The 19,295-nt window shown below is 38.6% G+C and overlaps 1 protein-coding gene across 5 annotated transcripts in view; it reads right to left on the bottom strand.

Annotated features, from left to right (window-relative positions):
• The window catches only part of FAM184A (family with sequence similarity 184 member A), an 86,712-nt gene that overhangs the window by 41,719 nt on the left and 25,698 nt on the right, over positions 1-19,295 (bottom strand). For all 5 annotated transcript variants that reach the window (XR_006414282.1, XM_044425722.1, XM_044425745.1 and 2 more), the window contains exons 2-5: positions 15,031-15,885; positions 10,678-10,813; positions 4,652-4,833; positions 3,143-3,340 (exon numbers count right to left, since the gene is read on the bottom strand). Coding sequence is in view for 4 of the 5 variants with exons in the window: in XM_044425722.1 (XP_044281657.1) it covers positions 3,143-3,340; positions 4,652-4,833; positions 10,678-10,813; positions 15,031-15,885 (1,371 nt within the window). In the remaining variant the exon portion in view is untranslated. The remainder of the gene's footprint in view (positions 1-3,142; positions 3,341-4,651; positions 4,834-10,677; positions 10,814-15,030; positions 15,886-19,295) is intronic.

The following is a 19,295-nucleotide window of genomic DNA, read 5'->3' as shown; positions in this document are numbered from 1 at the left end:
AGGAATGATCTTTTGGCATTTTTCCCTAATAATGTGTGTGGCTTCAGGACACAGTTCTTCTGGCTCACAGTCAATTAAGTTGAGCAATGCAAATATGTTCTTTATGTGGACTTTAAGTTAATTCTTCAGGGATGTTACTTAAGTTATATTTTGGCACTACATTTCTCTTGGTTATCTTTTTTAGCTTGACTCTGATTGTTAAATTAAGAGCTGATGGCCACTACTGCAGTCTGTTCCTGGTCTTGTTTTGGCAGCAAAAATACAGTTTCGCCACCTTCTGCTTCTAATTACATGCTGTATTGACCATCTGGTGAAGTCCATGTATACAATCATCTGAGTGGTTTGAAGTATGTGTTTGCAATGAACAGTTTCACAAAATTCTACTCCTGCTTGATTTCTTACCCCAGGCCAAATTTTCCTACAACACTTGATTTTGTTTTATTTCTTAATTTTGCATTCCAGTCACCTGGGTTTAGCAGCATGTCTTGTTTTGGTGTGTTATTAGTTTCCAGTTATCTGACCACATATCTATACTAGATGACCAAAAATCTGATAACTTGTAACCAGATAAAAGATTTTTCAGGAGGTTGGAAATATTCCAAATCCACTGCCACTCATTTACAGTGGTGCCTCATAGTTCAAACGACTCTAACTTCAAATGATCCAGAGTTTGAACGTTAAGGTTGAGATAAGATCGCTCTGAAGTTCAAATGATGCTTCTGTGTTCAAACTGCATGCAGAGTGAAAAAAAAAACACCAGTCGCTGCGTAAACATCTTCTGTTGTGCACCCAAGTCGTCTCTTGCTTGCGAATTTTCAGTGCATGAGTTTTCACACATTTTTTCACTTTATTTTTTCGTTCTCTTACTGGCATGGACATTGTAAGATTGCTTTGTTATGTATGCTTTTTTGTAGCTAGAATTTTAAAAAATGCTCTCTTTTTTTCCCTTTTTTTGGTTATATATATAACTCCTACAAGTGACCCATGGCATCCAAGAAGAATGTGGAAGCAATGAAGCGTAAGAAGAAGGTTGTAGTATCGATGATTGAGGTGGAAAAGGAACTTATTGTGATGCATGGAAGTGGTATGCATGTGGTAAATCTGGTGGCCATGTTTTAGATGTCAAAGTTGACTGTGTGCAACATTCTTAAGAATACGGAAGCAATAAAAGCTGCAAATGTGGCTAACGGTGTGACGTTGACCTTCAGGAGATTGCATATTATTGAGGAGATAAAAAACTCCTCCTACTGTGGATAAATCAGAAGTAATTGGCTGGTGGTATCATTTCAGAAAGGATTAGTTGTGAGAAAGCAAATTGTGTTTCCTTAAGGTCCTCACTGCTGTATAGTGACCTTAAGAAACACTCACCTGGAACCAGTGCTGAAAGTGAGTTTAAAGGAAGCAGTGGTTCAATAAATTTAGGCAAACAACTGGTACCCTAGTGTTGCGATGCATGGGGAGGCTGCTAGTGCTAATGTGAGCAAAGCTGAAAAGTTTGTGAAAACCTTTAAGCAGTATGTCAAAAGTGAGACATTTGTGCCTCAGAAAGTGTTCAATTGTGATGAGACACAGGCCTTTTCTGGAAGAGAATGCCTAAGAGAACCTTATATTGCAAAAGAAGAGAAGGCTATATCAGGACATAAGCCTATGAAAGATAGCCTTACTCTGCTGCTTTGTGGTAATGCTAGTGGGAAGTGTAAGATAAAGTCTTTGCTTATGTACCACTCTGAAAAACCATGTGTGCCAAAAAGAACAATGTAATAAAGAGCAGACTCAAAGTTATGTGGAGGGCAAACATGAAAGTGTGGGTTACCAGACAGTTCTTCACTGAGTGGATTCATGAGGAGTTTGCTCCTTCTGTGAAGGCTTATCTCACCGAAAAGGACCTGCCACTGAAGTCTCTGCTGGTGATGGACAACACTCTTGCTCATCCTCCAGGCATAGAGAAAGAATGGGTAGGTGAATCCATCTTTAAGATGATGTTCTTGCCCCCCAATACCACCTCTCTCATCCAACTCATGGACCAGCAATTCATCGTGAATTTCAAGAAACTGTACAGCAAGACTATGTTTCAGAGGTGCTTTGAGGTGACCAATGAGACTGAACTGACCCTCAGAGACATTTTGAAGGATCACTGCAATCATTGATAAATGGAGGGAAGTTTCCAGAGACAAAACACTCTGCTTGGAAGAAACTCTGGCCAGATTGTATTTCAGCCTGAGACTTTGAAGGCTTTGAGCCAGTGTCTGTAGTGAATAAAGAGGGAGCCAAGAGGAACATTTCCAGTGCTGAAATTAAAGGAACTGTGCTCTGTTTGGGCTAGAACACAGGCCATTGTTGAAAAGTGGCATCCTAACATAGCAGTGGTGAATAGGAGGATTAGGTTGTTCGATGACAATGTGATGGCCTATTTTGGGAACATTTAAAAAAGTCACCAACACCAGACTACATTGGAAAGCTTCTCTGTAGAAAAGTGAACCAATACGCTCAACCAGTGATGCTAAGAGGCAGAAGAGAAAGAGAACACCATAAGACATCACCACTCCTCACTAGGTTGTAGTAAATGAAATTTTCATTTTATTATACAGTACATACTTATATATTTGTTTTCAATATTTAATTAATAAATTTGGCATGTCATTGTGTTATTTTTATCTTAAATTATGTGTATTGTTTAGGGTCTAGGGACAGATTAATTCACTTTCCATTTTTTCTAATGGGGAAAACTGATTTGGACTTTGAACAATTCAGAGTTCAAATGGCAACCTGAAATGAATTAAGTTTGAAGTAGGAGGCACCACTGTACTTTCCCCTGCTTTCTTCCTACTTGACTTATCCGTCAATGGAAATGATGCAAAAGCTAGAAACAGGAATGGAACCATCCTTAGTCAATACTGTGAAACATTTAAAAAGCCAATTATTGTAACCAATGAGAAATCTGAGGAAATGGCTGCCTAATATTTTGTTTAAGTAAAAGTAATATACAATCTCTCTTTTCTATGAGAAATAGTATGTTTAGCTGAAGGTTTTGACAATATTTTAAGTGAAAATATGTGGAACAATTAATGTATGTTATACTTAATTTTTTTTTTGCTTTTATAAGCAAAAAGGTGGAATGGTTCTCACATCATAGTTGTCTTACCATTTGAAGTTTCTTTTTCTCTTTGTTAGCATTGCTATGTGCTGCCTCAAGAGCAGTATGATGTTTCCATGCCAACTCCTCCAAGGTCTTAGAATGAGCCTCATTTAATTGTGCAGCCTCCCCTTCCAGCCTGGCTTGCAGCTTTATCAGCTCCTTCTCATAATATTCTCTTTGTGTTTCTCTTGCTTCATTCACTTTCTGTTAATGCAAACAATATATCATTTTCAAAACCACCTCAGCTTACTCAATACTCAGATTACATGTATTTTTTTTAAATGCATATATTGTAGTCTTTCTTTCTATCTGTCACAGTCACTTTTGCAACATTACCATCCCTACTGTTGAAAGGTCTCATGCTCCCCTAAAGGGCTCAACTCATACTGTCTTGGTTCCCTTATGTCTGGAAATCTGTTTCTGAACATGTATGTTATGGTCCCCCTTCTTTACTTTCTTCTGACCCTGTTTCAAAATTCACTTCTTTCATAATGCAGTTCACTTAATCCAGGATGCAACCATTCATTCATACAATTAATTCCCTTTCTTCCTTCTGTTAACTTGCTCACTGTCAACATTTAGTTTTTAAGCCACTTGGACATAGGAATCTGTCTTTATTGCATATAGAATTCTGTAAAATCTCATGTTCATTTGTGACACTAAAATAACAAAATATATTCATCATGACACTAGCTAAAAAAAAAGTATAAAAAGTTGCATTATACCACTAGTGTTGCATGTTCAATTATTTATTTAGGAAGCTTCTATGCCGCCCCTTTTGCCGAAGCCTTGGGGTGGCTCACATCAATAAATAAATAATCACAATATAAAAACAATATAATCTGAGTCGACCTGGCCAAGGATATAAAATAAATAAATAATTTTAACAATTAAAATGACGTTTAAATAAAAAAGGTCTTCGCCTGGCACCGAAAAACGAATAATGACGGCGCCAGGTGGACCTCTCTGGGGAGTGCATTCCATAGATTGGGCACCACCGCAGAGAAAGCCCTCCTCCGAGTACTTACCCTCCTAATGTCCTTCACTGAGAGTTCCCGGAGAAGGGCCTCTCCCGCTGATCTCAAGGGGCGGGCGGGCATATAATTAGTACTTGCATGTTCCACTAGCAGTTGTGCAAGCACTAGATAAACAACTAGCACAAGAATTAGCTTTCAAGGAAGTTGCAATGAGTTGTGAAAGTGCTTGTCTGACAGCTTGGGCAAGCAGAATCAAAATACTGAGCTGACACTTTTACAAGGATGAAAATAATGTTTCTGCAAGCAGTTCTAGTCTTACATTAGCATGACACCATTAGTTATAGGACAGTATGTTTTAAAATAGTTGGATATTACGCAAATGGAGACATGAACAAGTAATCATCTTGCATACCATATGTTAATGTCATAAATGGATACCCTGTTGCATTTACAGATCTTGGTGGTTTTCCATGTATTTGCTACTGACAGTGCATTCTGAATGAGGTTTTTCTTTTTGAAAGTGCATTATTTCATTTACCTTCTCCAGTGCAAGAATTTGCTGCCTTTGTCTTTCATCCAGGCTTTGTGTTTTGCTTTGTAATAGACTTCTTTCCTCTTCAAGCTGAGCTAGTTTCTCCTTTAATCTAGATTTTTCTGATTCTAGATCCCTTATTGTAACTTCCTGGGTCATTTGAGTAGCTTGAAGCATTCCAATGTGACCTGCAAGAATAAAATATAAATTAGAATCTCAGGTATAACCAGCATCTTTTTACAGAATCTAAGTATGTTTAGATTATTTTAGATCTTAAATGATGGTTTAAATTTGGTTTAAGTTCCTGATTTTTTCTAAATCTGGAAGTTACCGTTTCCTCATTTGATTTAACAGGTTTTTTATGGACATGTAGTTTATTAAAGAAACATGGATTTAACTGCAATATGCTGAGAAGAGATGTGGGAAGGAGCTATGTGCACGGGTCTAAAGCTTGTTCAAATCTTGCTTTATTAAGCCATGGCATCTTATTTAACCAAGATATTTATTTAATTTTTATACCACCCAATAGCCAAGGCACTCTGGGTGGTTAACAAACATTAAAAACACGCAAACAAGAAAGTGGAAAAAAAAAATAACATAAGACAATAAAGCTCCAGCTATTGCAACCAAATCAGCACACAGGTATAGCAACAGTACAGGAAAAATGCCATATTAAAAGGTGATAAAATTCTGGTTTGCACGTGGTGCCAAAAAAATATATAGTAGTCATCAGATGCACCTCATTGAAGAACTCATTTCATAGCTGTGGTGCCACAACCAAAAAGGCCCTTCTCCAGGTAGCTACCCTGCTTACTTCCTTTGGCAGGAGCTCCCAAAGGACCCCTGAGGATGATCTTAGGGTGTGGGTAGGCCACCTCATATGAGATGAGGTGTTCCTTCAGATAACCTGGCCCCAAGCTGTTTAGGGTTGTATATTAATACTAGCACTTTGATTTGGGCCCGGGCTTCAACTGGCATCTTCAACTGCAGCTGGAAGAGAACTGGCATATGTTCTTATAAGCCAGTCTCCATTAACAATCTCGCTGCCCTATTTTGGATCACTTGAAGCCTTTGGATCATTTTCAAGGGCAGTCCCATGTATAGCGCATTACAGTAATCCAAACAAGAGGTTACCAGAGCATGGATTACTGTAGCTAGGCTGTCTATCTAAATAGGATCATAGTTGGCATCACGAGCTTAAGCTGATAAAAGGTGCTCCATGCCACTGAATCCACTTGTGCCTTAAGTCAGTGGTTTTCAACAAGCAGTCTGCAGACTGGCACTGGTCCATCAGCACTTCCTGCTGGTTTGTGAAGAGCCACTGTGGTATGCACACACGACAGTGGCGTCTCACTTGCCAGGACCAGTGATGTGCTCTTGCTGCTGATTCCCTACCTCTTCCTTGGTGGAGGAGGCTGGGGAGAGGAGAGACAGCTCAGTAGGAGCTAGCTGGAAGCTGAGCCATGCCGTGCCGGGTCCACCCTCTCGGCATTTTCCTTTTTCTGCTGTGTTTTCTACTGGGAAGGGAATGCTGAGGCGGGGTTGCACTGAGAGTGTTTTCTCAGCCAGTCTGTGCTGGTGTATATGGGGGTTTGAGTGGGTGAGGTTCGTTGTATTTTATTATTTAACATTATGAATATTATCATATTAAGTAACTTTGATTTTGTATTGTTCTGCTGTTAATATTATATTTGAATTTATATTTGGTATGAGCATAGTATTGCATTTATACTGATTTTGTATTTTGCTATTGTAAATTTTTGATCGAGTATTCTTGAAATAAGCATCAGCAGATTGCACTGTAGTCTTATTTGAATTACATATTGCTCTCTAAAAATTTCAGTTGTATTCAATTACATTTAATTTCAATACTTTATTCTTTTATTAGTATTTTTACTGCTTAGTTTCTGGTTATTTTAGAGAATTTTCATTTTTGGTACTATATTTAAAAACTAATATACAAAATACTATATTATGTATATAATGCTTTTTATTTACGCTTCAGCGGTCCCCAAAATAATTTCCCTATTTTTGCCAGTCCCCAACTGTAAAAAGGTTGAAAACCACTGCCTTAAGTGACAGTTTTGAATCCAGGAGCACCCCCAACTACAAACTTTGTCCTTTAGGGGGAGTGCAACCCCATCCAGAACAGGTTGAATATCATCCAACTGAACAGACAAATCACCCACTAATGGGACCGCTGTCTTTTCTAGATTGAGTCTCAGCTTATTGATCCTCATCCACTCTATTACTGAGCCTAGACACTGGTTCAGAATGGTCACTGCCTCATCTGGATTTGACGAAAGAGAGAGATATGTCTGACTTTCCAAGCACAGTCATACAATCCAAATGTTAGAAATATTTAATGTATTTTTTAAAAAATCAAATACCCCACTATATACATTATTCAAATAAATATTCTAAGCCACAACTAATGTCTCATTGACTATGGGAGAACAGTTAACTTCTCTCTTAGAAATTTAATAGTTATGAATTGTCATTTGGTCCTCAGCATCCCTGAACATTACATCAAATGATCACTATCATCATTATCCTAAATATTTTGCTATCACCAAGAATAGCTAAATAATGTGTATCTTCTCTACTAAATATTCCACTAGCACAAGAGTCAATTCTGCAATGCAGAGGTCCCATAAATCCTAACACAAACTAGTCTTGGCAATTTTCCAGAAAAAGAAACTTACCAAAACTAATCTATTAATAACTAGCCATCTTTAAAATTATATTTTCTTCAGAACTTAAATGGTAATTAAACTAAAGATGCAATCACCCTTATCCTCCATAATTCTTGAGCTTGCAGGACCTAATTTCCTAAGGCAGATATGTCTATCTTTTCTTTTCAGAACAAGGGCCAATTTCAGTTTCAGAAAAGTTATCAGGGGCATCATTCCAGTGGTGGGTGAGTGTGGCCAAAAGCAAGCAGGCTTTAAGGCAAAAGAGCTTGGGGCCAAGATAAAACCCTTTATTTATAAAGATTTTGCCCTGGTTTGTACGGAAGTAGTGGAAGAACAGCAGCTATGATGCCACTGTTTCAGTCATGCAAGTTGCTGGCTATGAATTCTTACCACAGTGGGACTGGTCATTTGGGTACAGTCAACCAACTGTTGACTGTTATTGTTGGTTGGTTGTTGTGTTAGGAGAACTCAATCAGAGTAATAGATGGCAAATTTGGAAGTTTTGCTGCATTACTCTTTATTACTTGTGTTATTCCAGTGTTCTGCTACTGTTAATTTGTGATGTTAGGTGCTTGCAATTAGGAAATCTCTTTTAAAAGAAGTTTTCATGTGGACTGGTATACAGAAGAATTTGTACTGCAGATTTCATAGAACTTTGAGATGAACATAGAGAAAAAGCATTTTAAGCAAGTGTCAGTTTGAAAGTAATAGACTTTTGAATTGTGAAACAAGGAACAGAGCATGTAACCAAAAACAATCAGTAGAACTGCAGCAAGTTCATTTATATTTACTGTTTAGGAACTCTACAGTTCAATAGCTTGTCACAAATCTGAGCTATATAATGACTGATCAGATTATACCCTCTCCCCCATTAACAGAATGTAACTATCTGATGTAATTTTCATTTCTGTGGACAGAAATTCTAATATATAACATAAAAGATATAGTGAGTTATTGCTTTCTGCACTTATTGCACAAGCTGTATAAAACACTCAAAAACATACTAAGTGCCATGTTGGATCAGCCCAATAAAATACAGCAATCTGTCCCAAAGTGACCACTCAGATGCCTATGGGAAGTCTACAAGCTGGACAGAAGGGCAATAACACCTCCCCAGAGAGGTTTGCCTGGCGCCGTCACTTTATTCTTTTCCACACCAGGCCAAAACCTTTCTATTTTCCCAATGTTTTAAGACCTGTTTTAATTGGGGTTTTATTATTAAATTTTGGGATATTATTATTATTATACATATTGTTTTGTTAAACCGTCCTGAGATTTCAGTAATAGGATGGTCTACAAAAGTTTTAAATAAATAAACAATAAATAAATAAAATAACATCCTCCTGCTCATGTTCTAAAACAGCTGGTATACAGCTGCACTATCTGATACTGGAGATCATGTGGCTATTTGCATGAATTAAAAGCCCACCACAGGTGAGCCTGTGTCATATGCAGGACACATGTGGCCACTATTTTGAATATGTACACCGTTCAGAGGTTGTTGAATTGTGCAAATTCAGTGAGCATGAGTTATATAAGGGTAGTCCACTACACATTCCTACCCCAGAGCACTGCATTTATGCACTGCAGCTGCTGCATATTTAGGCACTGAGTTGCATTGTCATCCAAATCCAGTCAGTGCAATTTGTAGTCACTGAAAGCCTAATTCTCCATGAAAGCAATTTACTGCTTATTTGTGATGTTCCCCATGTGATGAATACAGTGGCCTATTCTTCATAAGCAACTGAAAAAATCAATTTCTATGTTGCAACTTGGGCTTAATCAGGAATTCTTGATGGTCAAAAAAGTAGTAGTACTGAGACATTTCTTTGATTTGATATTTGACTCTTCAGTGGAAACTACAAGAAGTACAAGGAAAGAAAAGGAGGAACCACTAAGTGATCAAGAAAGAATCAGAAACCCAATTAAGGCACCAGCTAATTTAGTCTTGTGATAATTAATTTAGACCAATTAAAATGTTTTTTCAACACTAACAAGGACATTCTCAAGGGCAACACTTTAAGGGATGCAGATATTGATGAGCTGAGTAATCAATCACCTAATCCACAGCAGAGCCCAGCTGGCATACTACAATGGAAAGTGTGGCATATCTGAGTACAGTCAGATGTTTAATCCTACATGAAATCATTGGGAGAGGTCATCCAGAAGTTTGGGCTGCAGAGCCACCAGTATGCTGATGACACCCAGCTCTACCTCTCTCACACATCTAATCCAAGTGAGGCAGTGGCTGTCCTTAACCAGTGTCTGTCCAATGTGATGGGCTGGATGAGGGTGAATAAACTGAGGCTTAATGCAGACTAGATGGCGGTCCTGTTGATAGGTGGTTCAACTCTCCAGGTAAGTGATCTTTGCCCTGTTCTGGACAGGGTTGCACTCCTTCTAAAGGGGGGAGGGTGCACAATTTGGGAGTTCTCCTCAACCCAGAGCTGTCCCTGGAACTTCAGGTGGCTTCTGTGGTGGAGTGCTTTCCTTCAGCTTTGGCTGGTTCATCAACTGCGCCCTTTCCTGGATGAGCAGAGCCTAGCAATGGTGACGCATGCTCTGGTAAACCCCTAGTTGGACTATTCTAACATGCTCTATGTGGGGCTGCCCTTGAAGATGGTCCAGATAGTTCAGTTGGTACAAAGAGAACAGCCAGGATGTTAACAAGGACTGGCAGATATGCACACATAATGCTGGTCCTTTACCATATGCACTGGCTACCAATTGAAGTCCGGGCCCATTTAAAGTGTTGGTGATAACCTATAAAGCCCTAGGACCTGGATATCTGAAGGAGCATCTCCTTCCCTACATGCCTGCCAGTCCTCTAATATCTGGGTCAGAGGTTCTTCTTCAGGAGCTCTCTTTGAAGATTAAGAGACTGGCTACCCGGAGAAAGGCCTTCTCCATGGTGGTGCCCTGGCTGTGGAACCAGCTCCCCAGAAAAGTGCACCTGGCTCTGACTCTTTATTCTGTCCAGCGCCAGGCCAAAACCTTTTTATTTTCCCATTATTTTAAGACCTAATTTCTATTTTAATCAGGTTTTTATTTATAGATGTGATGCTGTGCCTTTGTTGTTGGACCATCCTGAGACTTCTATGTATAGGATGTGATATAAGTTTTAAATAAATAAATAAATCAGTTCACTTAAAAGATCAAGCATATGGCACATAAAATTCTACACATGAACACATCATTTCATACATACAGTGGCAAATGCAAAGGCTCATGCCAATGTGTGGACCAGCCTGCAAAATCTTCAAAAAAAACTAATACTTTAAATAATTACTTTAGTGAGATTGCATACAAAGCACATGGAAACACATATACACATACTGGCTTTCAGTACTAGATCTGTGGCCTGTTGCTGCAAGCGTTCTCTAGCAGCTGCTAGCTCACTTTCAACCTCTTTGTGTTTGCTTAACAATGACATTTCCTCTTCTTTGACGTCATCTAGCTGTTTCTGAAGAGCCTAAGAGAATAGAGAACCTTATTAAAAGGACAAACTAACATTCATAACAGTGGACAAGTATGAATGAAATTTGGTAATGCAGATGACATTTGAGCTTGGTTTTATAAATTACCCAAATTATAAAACAAAAACATAAAGGGTGTTTTTAATCTGTGCTTTAATCTTACAATTCTGTGATGTTGACAAATTGTATGTTACTTTTACATATAAAGACCATGTCTACTCTTTTGAGAGTAAATAATTTGCAGATATTTTCATAAATTATTTTATAGCAGATAGTTCATTGTCTCCTATTACACAAAATCAGCTGGTGAAACAGCAAGTGCGTTCTTTTCAAACAGTGTGTTGAATCCAACTACCATGACTAGCAAAAAGTCCAATAGTATTGTTCTGCCTAAATAAGTGTGAACACAGTGTTATGAAAGGGTTTACAGCAGTTCTCATGCTTCCCCGTATGAATAAATCCTTTCACATACTTAAGGAATAAAACAGATTTTCATTTCATTTCTGGTATTGCACTCTACAGCAAAGTATAAAATGGTTCTTTTATGCGTAGAAGATAACTTCTGAATGCAGAAAAATATTCAAGATACGGCCTACTGACCTTCCAGACAGAAGGTTCCTTCTATTACTAATTGAAAGGCATAGCAGAGCTTTTTGGTTTTTGTCTGTCTGTTTTATATAGGTCTTTTGTAATTAAGATAGAAAAATAATGAGAAACACAGGACAGTGATGAATGAAGACAACAATTCAGGATAATCTATGAAATTCCATGGATGGGTCATTTATTGCGCAATAAAAGGCTCATCTGAAGGCACCCCTAAAGAATGTAGGAAGCAATGCCATGCTAAATGAAATCCTTTGCTTTTACCTTTGATGCGCGTAAAATATACAGAAACTCACAGACCAAGTGAATTGATCCAATTCTGCATGGTTAGAAATAGCTTGTAGTTTGATGCAGCAAAGCCTTCAAGCAATATTACACAATTGTCAGAGCTGTTTGAATGAAGCCAGGGCTGCGGGCACCCCTAGGTATGACCGCTGCCATGCTACACCCCACAGTTCCCTGAAGGTTCTGTTCAGGCCACTCCCTCGAGAGGGGGGCTACACAACAGCAGTGGGGGAACAAGCCAACATATAACTCTTGTCACTCTTCTCTCCTGACATAACACTGTATGAACTGTGAAGGTATATGCTGGCTAGGGAAGTCTGCCCTATGTCTGCGCTGAAGTTGGTGCTACAAGCTCTAAACACATGAAAATGTTCACACTAAAATTAATGAGTTTTAAAGCAAACAACCCAGAGATGCACACCACTAGGCTCTCCTTAGTATCAATTCCAACTTTCAGGTGTCTAGGTTTTGTAATCTTGGCACTATGGTGCTTAAAGACAGACACATATCTTCTTGTACTATTACAGATGTGTGTGGTGCTTTTTTGTCCATCATAGACCTGCAATGTGAGTCACAAATTATGATAAAATAACGGATACAACTACATGGAATGCTTCTCTCAGCAGAACAGAAAAAGGTGAGATTATCACTGATTTTTCCTCTCCTGCAGGCCCCTAAAATCTACCCTGGGGGGGGGGTCCCCCAGCAATCCAAAGCTGCTCCCCAAATTATGCTACTCCCCATAATTCTGATAAAAAACCTAGTTGGATTTTTCCTGATAACAATGTAGAGCACAGTTAACACACACACACCAGCAGCATTAAAACATTAATCTGAGATCTGATAATATCAAAAGCACACCTAAAAAGCACTTTTGACAGACAGTCTTTCTGTAGGAAGAGGACAAATGAGCTTCCCCAAAGGAAGGCATTAAGAACTTTGTGCCACTATCCAAAAGGCCCTGTCCCACATACTAACCAAGAAATGGTACTTTAGAAATATTCATAATAAATGCATACATATTACAATGTATGACATTCTCCCCTAACAAAGAAAGTTCATTTCTTATGACAAAGATGTACCGTATTTTTTGCTCTATAAGACACTCTTTTTCCCCCCTCAAAAGTAAGGGGAAATGTCTGTGCGTCTTATACAGCGAATGTGTGTGTGCCCGACGCCCGGGACGCTGCCGGCCCGCCTGCACCACGTGGCAGCACCTGGCCGGCACGCACTCAGCACGCCCTGCTCCGTGCCCCCCCCCCGCGCAGGTGAGAGCTGTGCCGCTCAGGGGGAAAGATGCGGAGGAGGAGCCGCGGCCTTTAACCCGCCGGCTGCACAGAGAGATGGACTGCTCACTCCCACCGCCCGGGAAGACCTGCCGCTGCGCCGCCCAGAAGACCATCGCCAGCATGCTGCCGGCCGCCTGCCCCACGTGGCACCACCTGGCCGGCACGCGCTTGGCGCGCCCTGCTCCGCCCCCCTCCTCCAGCGCAGGTGAGAGCTGTTAATCACAGGTCGGTGTGAGTTTTCAAATGGCAACCCGTCTTTTAATGAAGCCCATGAGGAAGTGATGGGGAATGTGCCTGTGATTATCAGGAAGCTTTCCATGGATCAGTTATCTGTTAGTTGATCAGACACTTTTTTTTAGGATCAGTGGATATTTGAACAGCATTACCTTCATGTATGAAGTTTATTCTTCAAAGGCGACTTAATCCGCTGTGTATTTGATTTACCGTACAATATCTCATTTTTTGTCAGAAGTTTTTTTCTATTATTTACTAGTAGGGCAGCATGGACATTACTGGCTTTTTTAGACTTGTTATTGAATTGTCTGCAGCAGCTCTTGTATAACTGGTGTAGATTGTGGATTCCTTCAATAATTCCACTACTGACTAAGAAAGTGATGTTAGCGATTCTGAGCAACAGAGCTTCATAAATTCTGACTCTAGTGATGATGAGTTCTATGGGTTCAACGAAAACTAGAAGAGTACTCGAACTTTAAAGTCTCTCTTTTGTTAATGACAGTGATGATGGTTCTTAATGCCACTGTTGACTGCTGTTCACTTTACAAGGTTGAAATACGGTATTACTGTATTCTGTTATAGTTTATTAAATAGTTTAGTAAACCATTTGATTCAGAATATTTTCTTCTTGTTTTCCTCCTCTAAAAACTAGGTGCGTCTTATGGTCAGGTGCGTCTTATAGAGTGAAAAATACGGTAACTTAATTAGGCAATATATTGAATTCCTGTTTCAAAAACCAACTTTATTAAAGAAAATATGTGAATTTAATGATCAGCTTACCAGCTAAGAGAAAAGGGAATGACTAAGCTATCTGCCACCCACTGCAAATGAGTGTCATTTATTATGCATGCATAATATATAGTTTTTATCCTTCCTTCAAGCCTTCAGCTATATTAAATGACAGTCATAGAAAATTGATAAGTGCTTAGAATGCGTAGAGACAGTAGACTGAAAATGCTAATGCACTAAATATTAATGATTGTATTACTTAGCACAATATATGCCAAAGTTTCAGAAAGAATGTAAGTACTTCACTTCTTAGTGTTCTAGAAGAAAGGAAATTAACTATGCAGTAGCATTTCATTTCAGAATGAGAAACATATGCATTTTTCCTATCAGTAGCAAAGGGCAACGAATTTAGAACACTTAGCTGGTAAGAAATTAGGAAAATGTAATAAAAAGCTGATGGAGTTCATGATTACGCAACTTCACATAATACTGAAATGAGAGAAACTACTGATTTGAATGAAAAGCCCATAATGCTATGGTTTATCGAACCCAGAGTTTGCTGCCCTCCCCTTGTCTGGCACATGACTGTAGTTTACTTTCTCAATCTCTGGGTTGCTTGTTTTTTCCTCCTTTGCCTGCTCCTTCCCTGTATCCCTAATGCCTTTGTGAAATACTTTAGTACTGACATATAGAGTAGCAGGTTTTTGTTTTGTTTGATCAATTCAGAGTTTACAACTGAACAACCATGGATTCTTTTTCTGGGTTGCTTGCAGTTAATAAACCATAGTTTATTGGGGCAGATACATTTGCGTATCACAGCATCACCGAATTCAAGAACCCAGTGTCTTATTTATGCTTTTTCCTGCATGCAAGTATGTAGGAAATGCTAACTGGAAATGCTGATTGGCTTTGAGATTAAATATTCAAGAAATGACTTATCAAGAAGGTAGGAAAGATGGAAATCTTCAACTGACAGTCATAAAGAATCTTCATAAACAATTCGTATACAGTTAGATCTTACTTCTAGTAAGCATCATCGTTCTAAAGAAATAGTTTAGCAATGCTTATCTCACCTGCACATTGTTTTCTGCTGTACTTAGTGCTACTTGAAGCTTCTGGCACTTTTCTCGTAGACTGCCAGCTTCATCCTGAACCATCTGCAATTCAGTCTTAAGCTTCCCCAGATTTTTTCGCAAAATAGATTCTTGGCTTTGAAACTCCTTTCTTAGTTCTGCTTCTTTCTCTTTGCAGGTTTTCAGGCTTTCAGCTGTAAACAGCTGTGACCTTTTCATAGTATCAAGTTCATGTTCATAAAAAGATTGAGCTTTGCTGAGTTTACCTTCATAGTCCTCAATAAGCTTTTTTCTTTCCAATCGTAGCTCTTCGACTTTGGCATTCATTTCTTCCACATCCCGTCTGTGTAATTCTTCTAACTTTTCCTGTCCCTTGCTTAAGGTAGCATTTTGATTCTGATGGGTCTTCATAAGTTCTTGGATCTCAGCTCTATGTGCAGCCCTCAGTTCTTCAAGAGCTGAACGTTTATCCTTCTCAAACTGTACCTGAAGTTGTATAAAACTCCGTAATCTCTCCTCAAACTTCTTTCTAATCTCTTCTACTTCCCGTGACATAGTTACTACACGCTGGACATGCTGCGCTTCTGCACAAAGTTGCATATCTTCAACTCTGTCCTTATATGCTTCAAACTCAGTTAAAGCTTGATGCTTCATCTTTTTATGATCTTCCAATGACTCTTCTAAAACCTGGATCTTTCTTTTCAAGTCCATTTCCTCAGAAACTTTACTCTTATACTGCAGAATCTTTTCTCTAGTTTCCGCAAGAATTTGTTGGATTTCTTCTTCATGAGCATCCTTAAGGGCTTGAATAGCAGCTTCATGTTCATCGTTCTTCGTGTTCAAAGCATATATTACCTGCACATGTAGACACAGAAAAGATTATTCCCTCTCTCATATATAATTTTTAAAAATAATCTGACATAGAACATTTTGTGGTACATCTCAGGACACTCCATGTTGTTACAAGTGATGTCTTATCATGATGCTGAAATTAATATTAATATAAAGACTATATTACTATTAAATAATTAGCACATTAGCAAGCAATACCCTAATGGCCTAACTACTGTCATGAAGGTAAGCAGCAATATAAACAACATATAGATTAGAAGCTACATCCTGCATAACAGAGTAACTGTATGTCCTCTCCTTTCCTGCCTTCCCATATTTCCCCCTACCTTGAGAAATTAGGTCTGCAGCTTAGGATTGCTCTTGGACAGCCAGATCAAGCTATGGCCCGAAGTGCTGCTGTCTATCTTAAGATAGCATGCAAGCTGCATTTTCTTCTGCAGAAGGTGGACTTGGCTACCACCACATCTGCTGCATTTACAAATTATGGCAATATTTATTTATTTATTTAGTTAGTTAGTTATATTTATTTTCTATACCGTCTAACAGCCAAACTTTTCTAAATGTTTCATATAGGGCTGCATTTGAAAAATGTTTGAAAATGTAGTTGATGCAAAACATGACAGAAAGAATTCCAAGTGGAACTTTTTAAAAAGATCATGAAACCATGCTGTTCAAACTAGTTTCATTAACTCTCTGTTTTTAAATCCAATTCAAAGTGCTGGTCCCTAATCATGGTCCTACCAATCCACTCATATCCTTGGCGGACATCGCTGTCTGTTGTTATGCCCAAAATCCAGAACTCCTTGCTCTAAGAGACTTGAATTACCCCATCCTTGAGATGTTTACTTGATATAAACTTTACTGCCACAAGTTTTTGTCTTGTTCCATTATGATTTTGTTTCATTTAAAAAGCTTCTTTGAAATGGAAAGTGCAGGATACTATTACAGATCTCTATGAAAAAAAACACATACATAATCACTCAAGTCAGTTTACATGCAAGCCCAAATCATGTACTTGAACATTCTCTCCTTTGGTCATGTGCTCTAATTAGTGACTTTCTAGTTTATGGCACAGCAGTTTGCATTTACATCTGAACCAAAGGCCATGCTTGCTGGGGATTCTGTATTGCAGTCCAACATATCTGGAAAGCATTAGGTTGGAGAAGGTTGTTATGAATAATTACCTATTTAATTGTTTTATGCTGTCTCAAATGTTGTGAGGACTGGCTGTAGTTTTTTCTTTCTCTCTTTCTCACATACATGTATCACACCTGCCCTTTGGTTCTATATTATGGTTTGAAGTTGCTCTATTTAAACCTAGTTTTAAAAAAGCTTGACACCTTTTTGGGATAAATGCACATTTTGCACATTTATCTACCTACCGGCATGTGTAAGTGTTACACACAGCATATAAAAAGCCACTACCACAAATTATTATAAGGTTTATTGGGTTTATATCCCACCTCATTCCATTATCTCTGAGTGCCTTGCAAGAGTTTTTTATTTAGGTTTTGTTTTTTGTTTTTTTTTACAAATGTCAACATTTCCTTCCCCAAGGGATTTTTACATATAAAAACATGTTTTTTAGATTTAGACCACTGTATGCCTTGGGATAATTCTACATAAACTAGCTTAGCTATTTTAACATTCAAGAAGTCTTAAGAATTTTTTTTTTGGGCAGAGAGACCATTTTGACTCTACAGCAGATGGTTAATTCATGCATGATCTACTATAGAAGGGCCATTATCTGCTGCTAGCAATCTCATCAGCAAGATGCTTTTTATCCTGACTAAATTCTGTGTTTTTCTGCCTAAACATGCTACAGAGTGCCAACCATATGGCAAAATGCAATTATTCCAGGCAAGACTCAAAACGTAGGTACCCACCTGTATACCAGTATCAAGTTGAGTAACTTGGAGTTGAATAATATGTCTAGTATAGCAATTCATAGTAAGACTACATCACATGCTATGTGGAATAGACTGCCTCCCCTTGCAGTTTGGCCTCGAACGTGATTTTTCATGCCATCTAAGCTGCAGTAACCTAAGTACAGAAGTAGGCCTGGGTGGCTAGGCATCCTATATGGAGATGTAAGGCACTGATCACCAAAACACTGTGTAGGATTCAGCTAGAATTTTTCTGTGTAGATGCTAAAAAACCAGAAGCTGAATCATGGCTTTATACTAGAGAGACTTTTGACACACACATATATTTTCTTCATAATTTATGCTCCAATACAGGTATATTTCCAGGTTTTACTCTTTTCAATCAAGTACACAGAAATTGTACCATTGTTGGTAACATTACATTCTTAAATTTAGTTTCTGAGCTGCAATATTGAATTAATAAATGGACTGACAGACAGCCACTGAGGCCAAGTTTTTAATTTAAAAAAGCTATTTGTAAAACACACTTTTAAAAGATTTCATGTCTGATACCTTACAATGAATGCCTTGTGTTATGCTTTTTTAACAACGACACATGATGCCTACTAATATGTAGAGTATGGCGGGGCAGGGGTGGAGACATGGTAGAGGTCCACTTACCCTGTGGAGTCCATAGTTGAAATAATAATTAATCAGACATTTAGCACATAAGAACCTGCTAGAATAGAAATGTCTTCACCCACCAGCAAAGGATGTCCAAAGAGGTGGCTGCCTGCACTTCACAGGGGAAGCTGTTCCACAAATAAGTGTTTATGCTGTTTGTATATTTTCAAATAAAGAAGCTATTGCAGATATTGAAGATATTAAGTCTTGACTGTTAGTGTATCCGAAAAAAAATTGTTATTGAAATGACTCAACACCCAAGAATATAGGATATAGAGTGCACTAAACGATCATAGTAACTGACACTTTTCAGTCCAGTATTCACCTCTGGGACGGTTGCCTAGCTCTATCCAGGGGTGGGCAACACATTGTCTTGGATGATATGCAACCTTCACTTTCTTGTTTGATCCGCAGTGCCCCTCCCAAAATACTGCTGAATCTGATGATATGGCAGCAGGAAAAAAAATCCAGTAGTAAATGGCTAACGTATTTCCTAGCAAATTTGGGCCTTCCTGAAGCTCTACTGTGGTTTGCAGAAGAATTCTGATGACAAAACTTGTGCAGATGTTTTTGCTGTGGCATGTTTATGCTGGTGGCAACAGTTTGTAGCCTGGGGGATGGGGTCCGGGGACCGGAAAGAGGCCTTCAGACTGCCCAAACTTTCCTCTCTATCCAGTCCATTGCCTGCAAAATTTTCTAGCACCTGCCATAGTTTACTAAGTCATGTAGGAAAAACAAAGGAAGTCCTGTGTGACTAAGAAGTGAAAAGTAAAAAGTGAAAGTGAAAAGTAAATTCACAAACAAAAAGAATTCAGGGCTTGCACCTGATATGAATATTGGAAATAAGAAAACATAGCTCATAAT

Source organism: Varanus komodoensis, unplaced genomic scaffold (assembly GCF_004798865.1).
Source record: "Varanus komodoensis strain SLA01 unplaced genomic scaffold, ASM479886v1 scaffold1, whole genome shotgun sequence".
Taxonomy (NCBI): Eukaryota; Metazoa; Chordata; class Lepidosauria; order Squamata; family Varanidae; genus Varanus; species Varanus komodoensis.
This window is presented reverse-complemented; position numbering and strand designations above follow the sequence as displayed.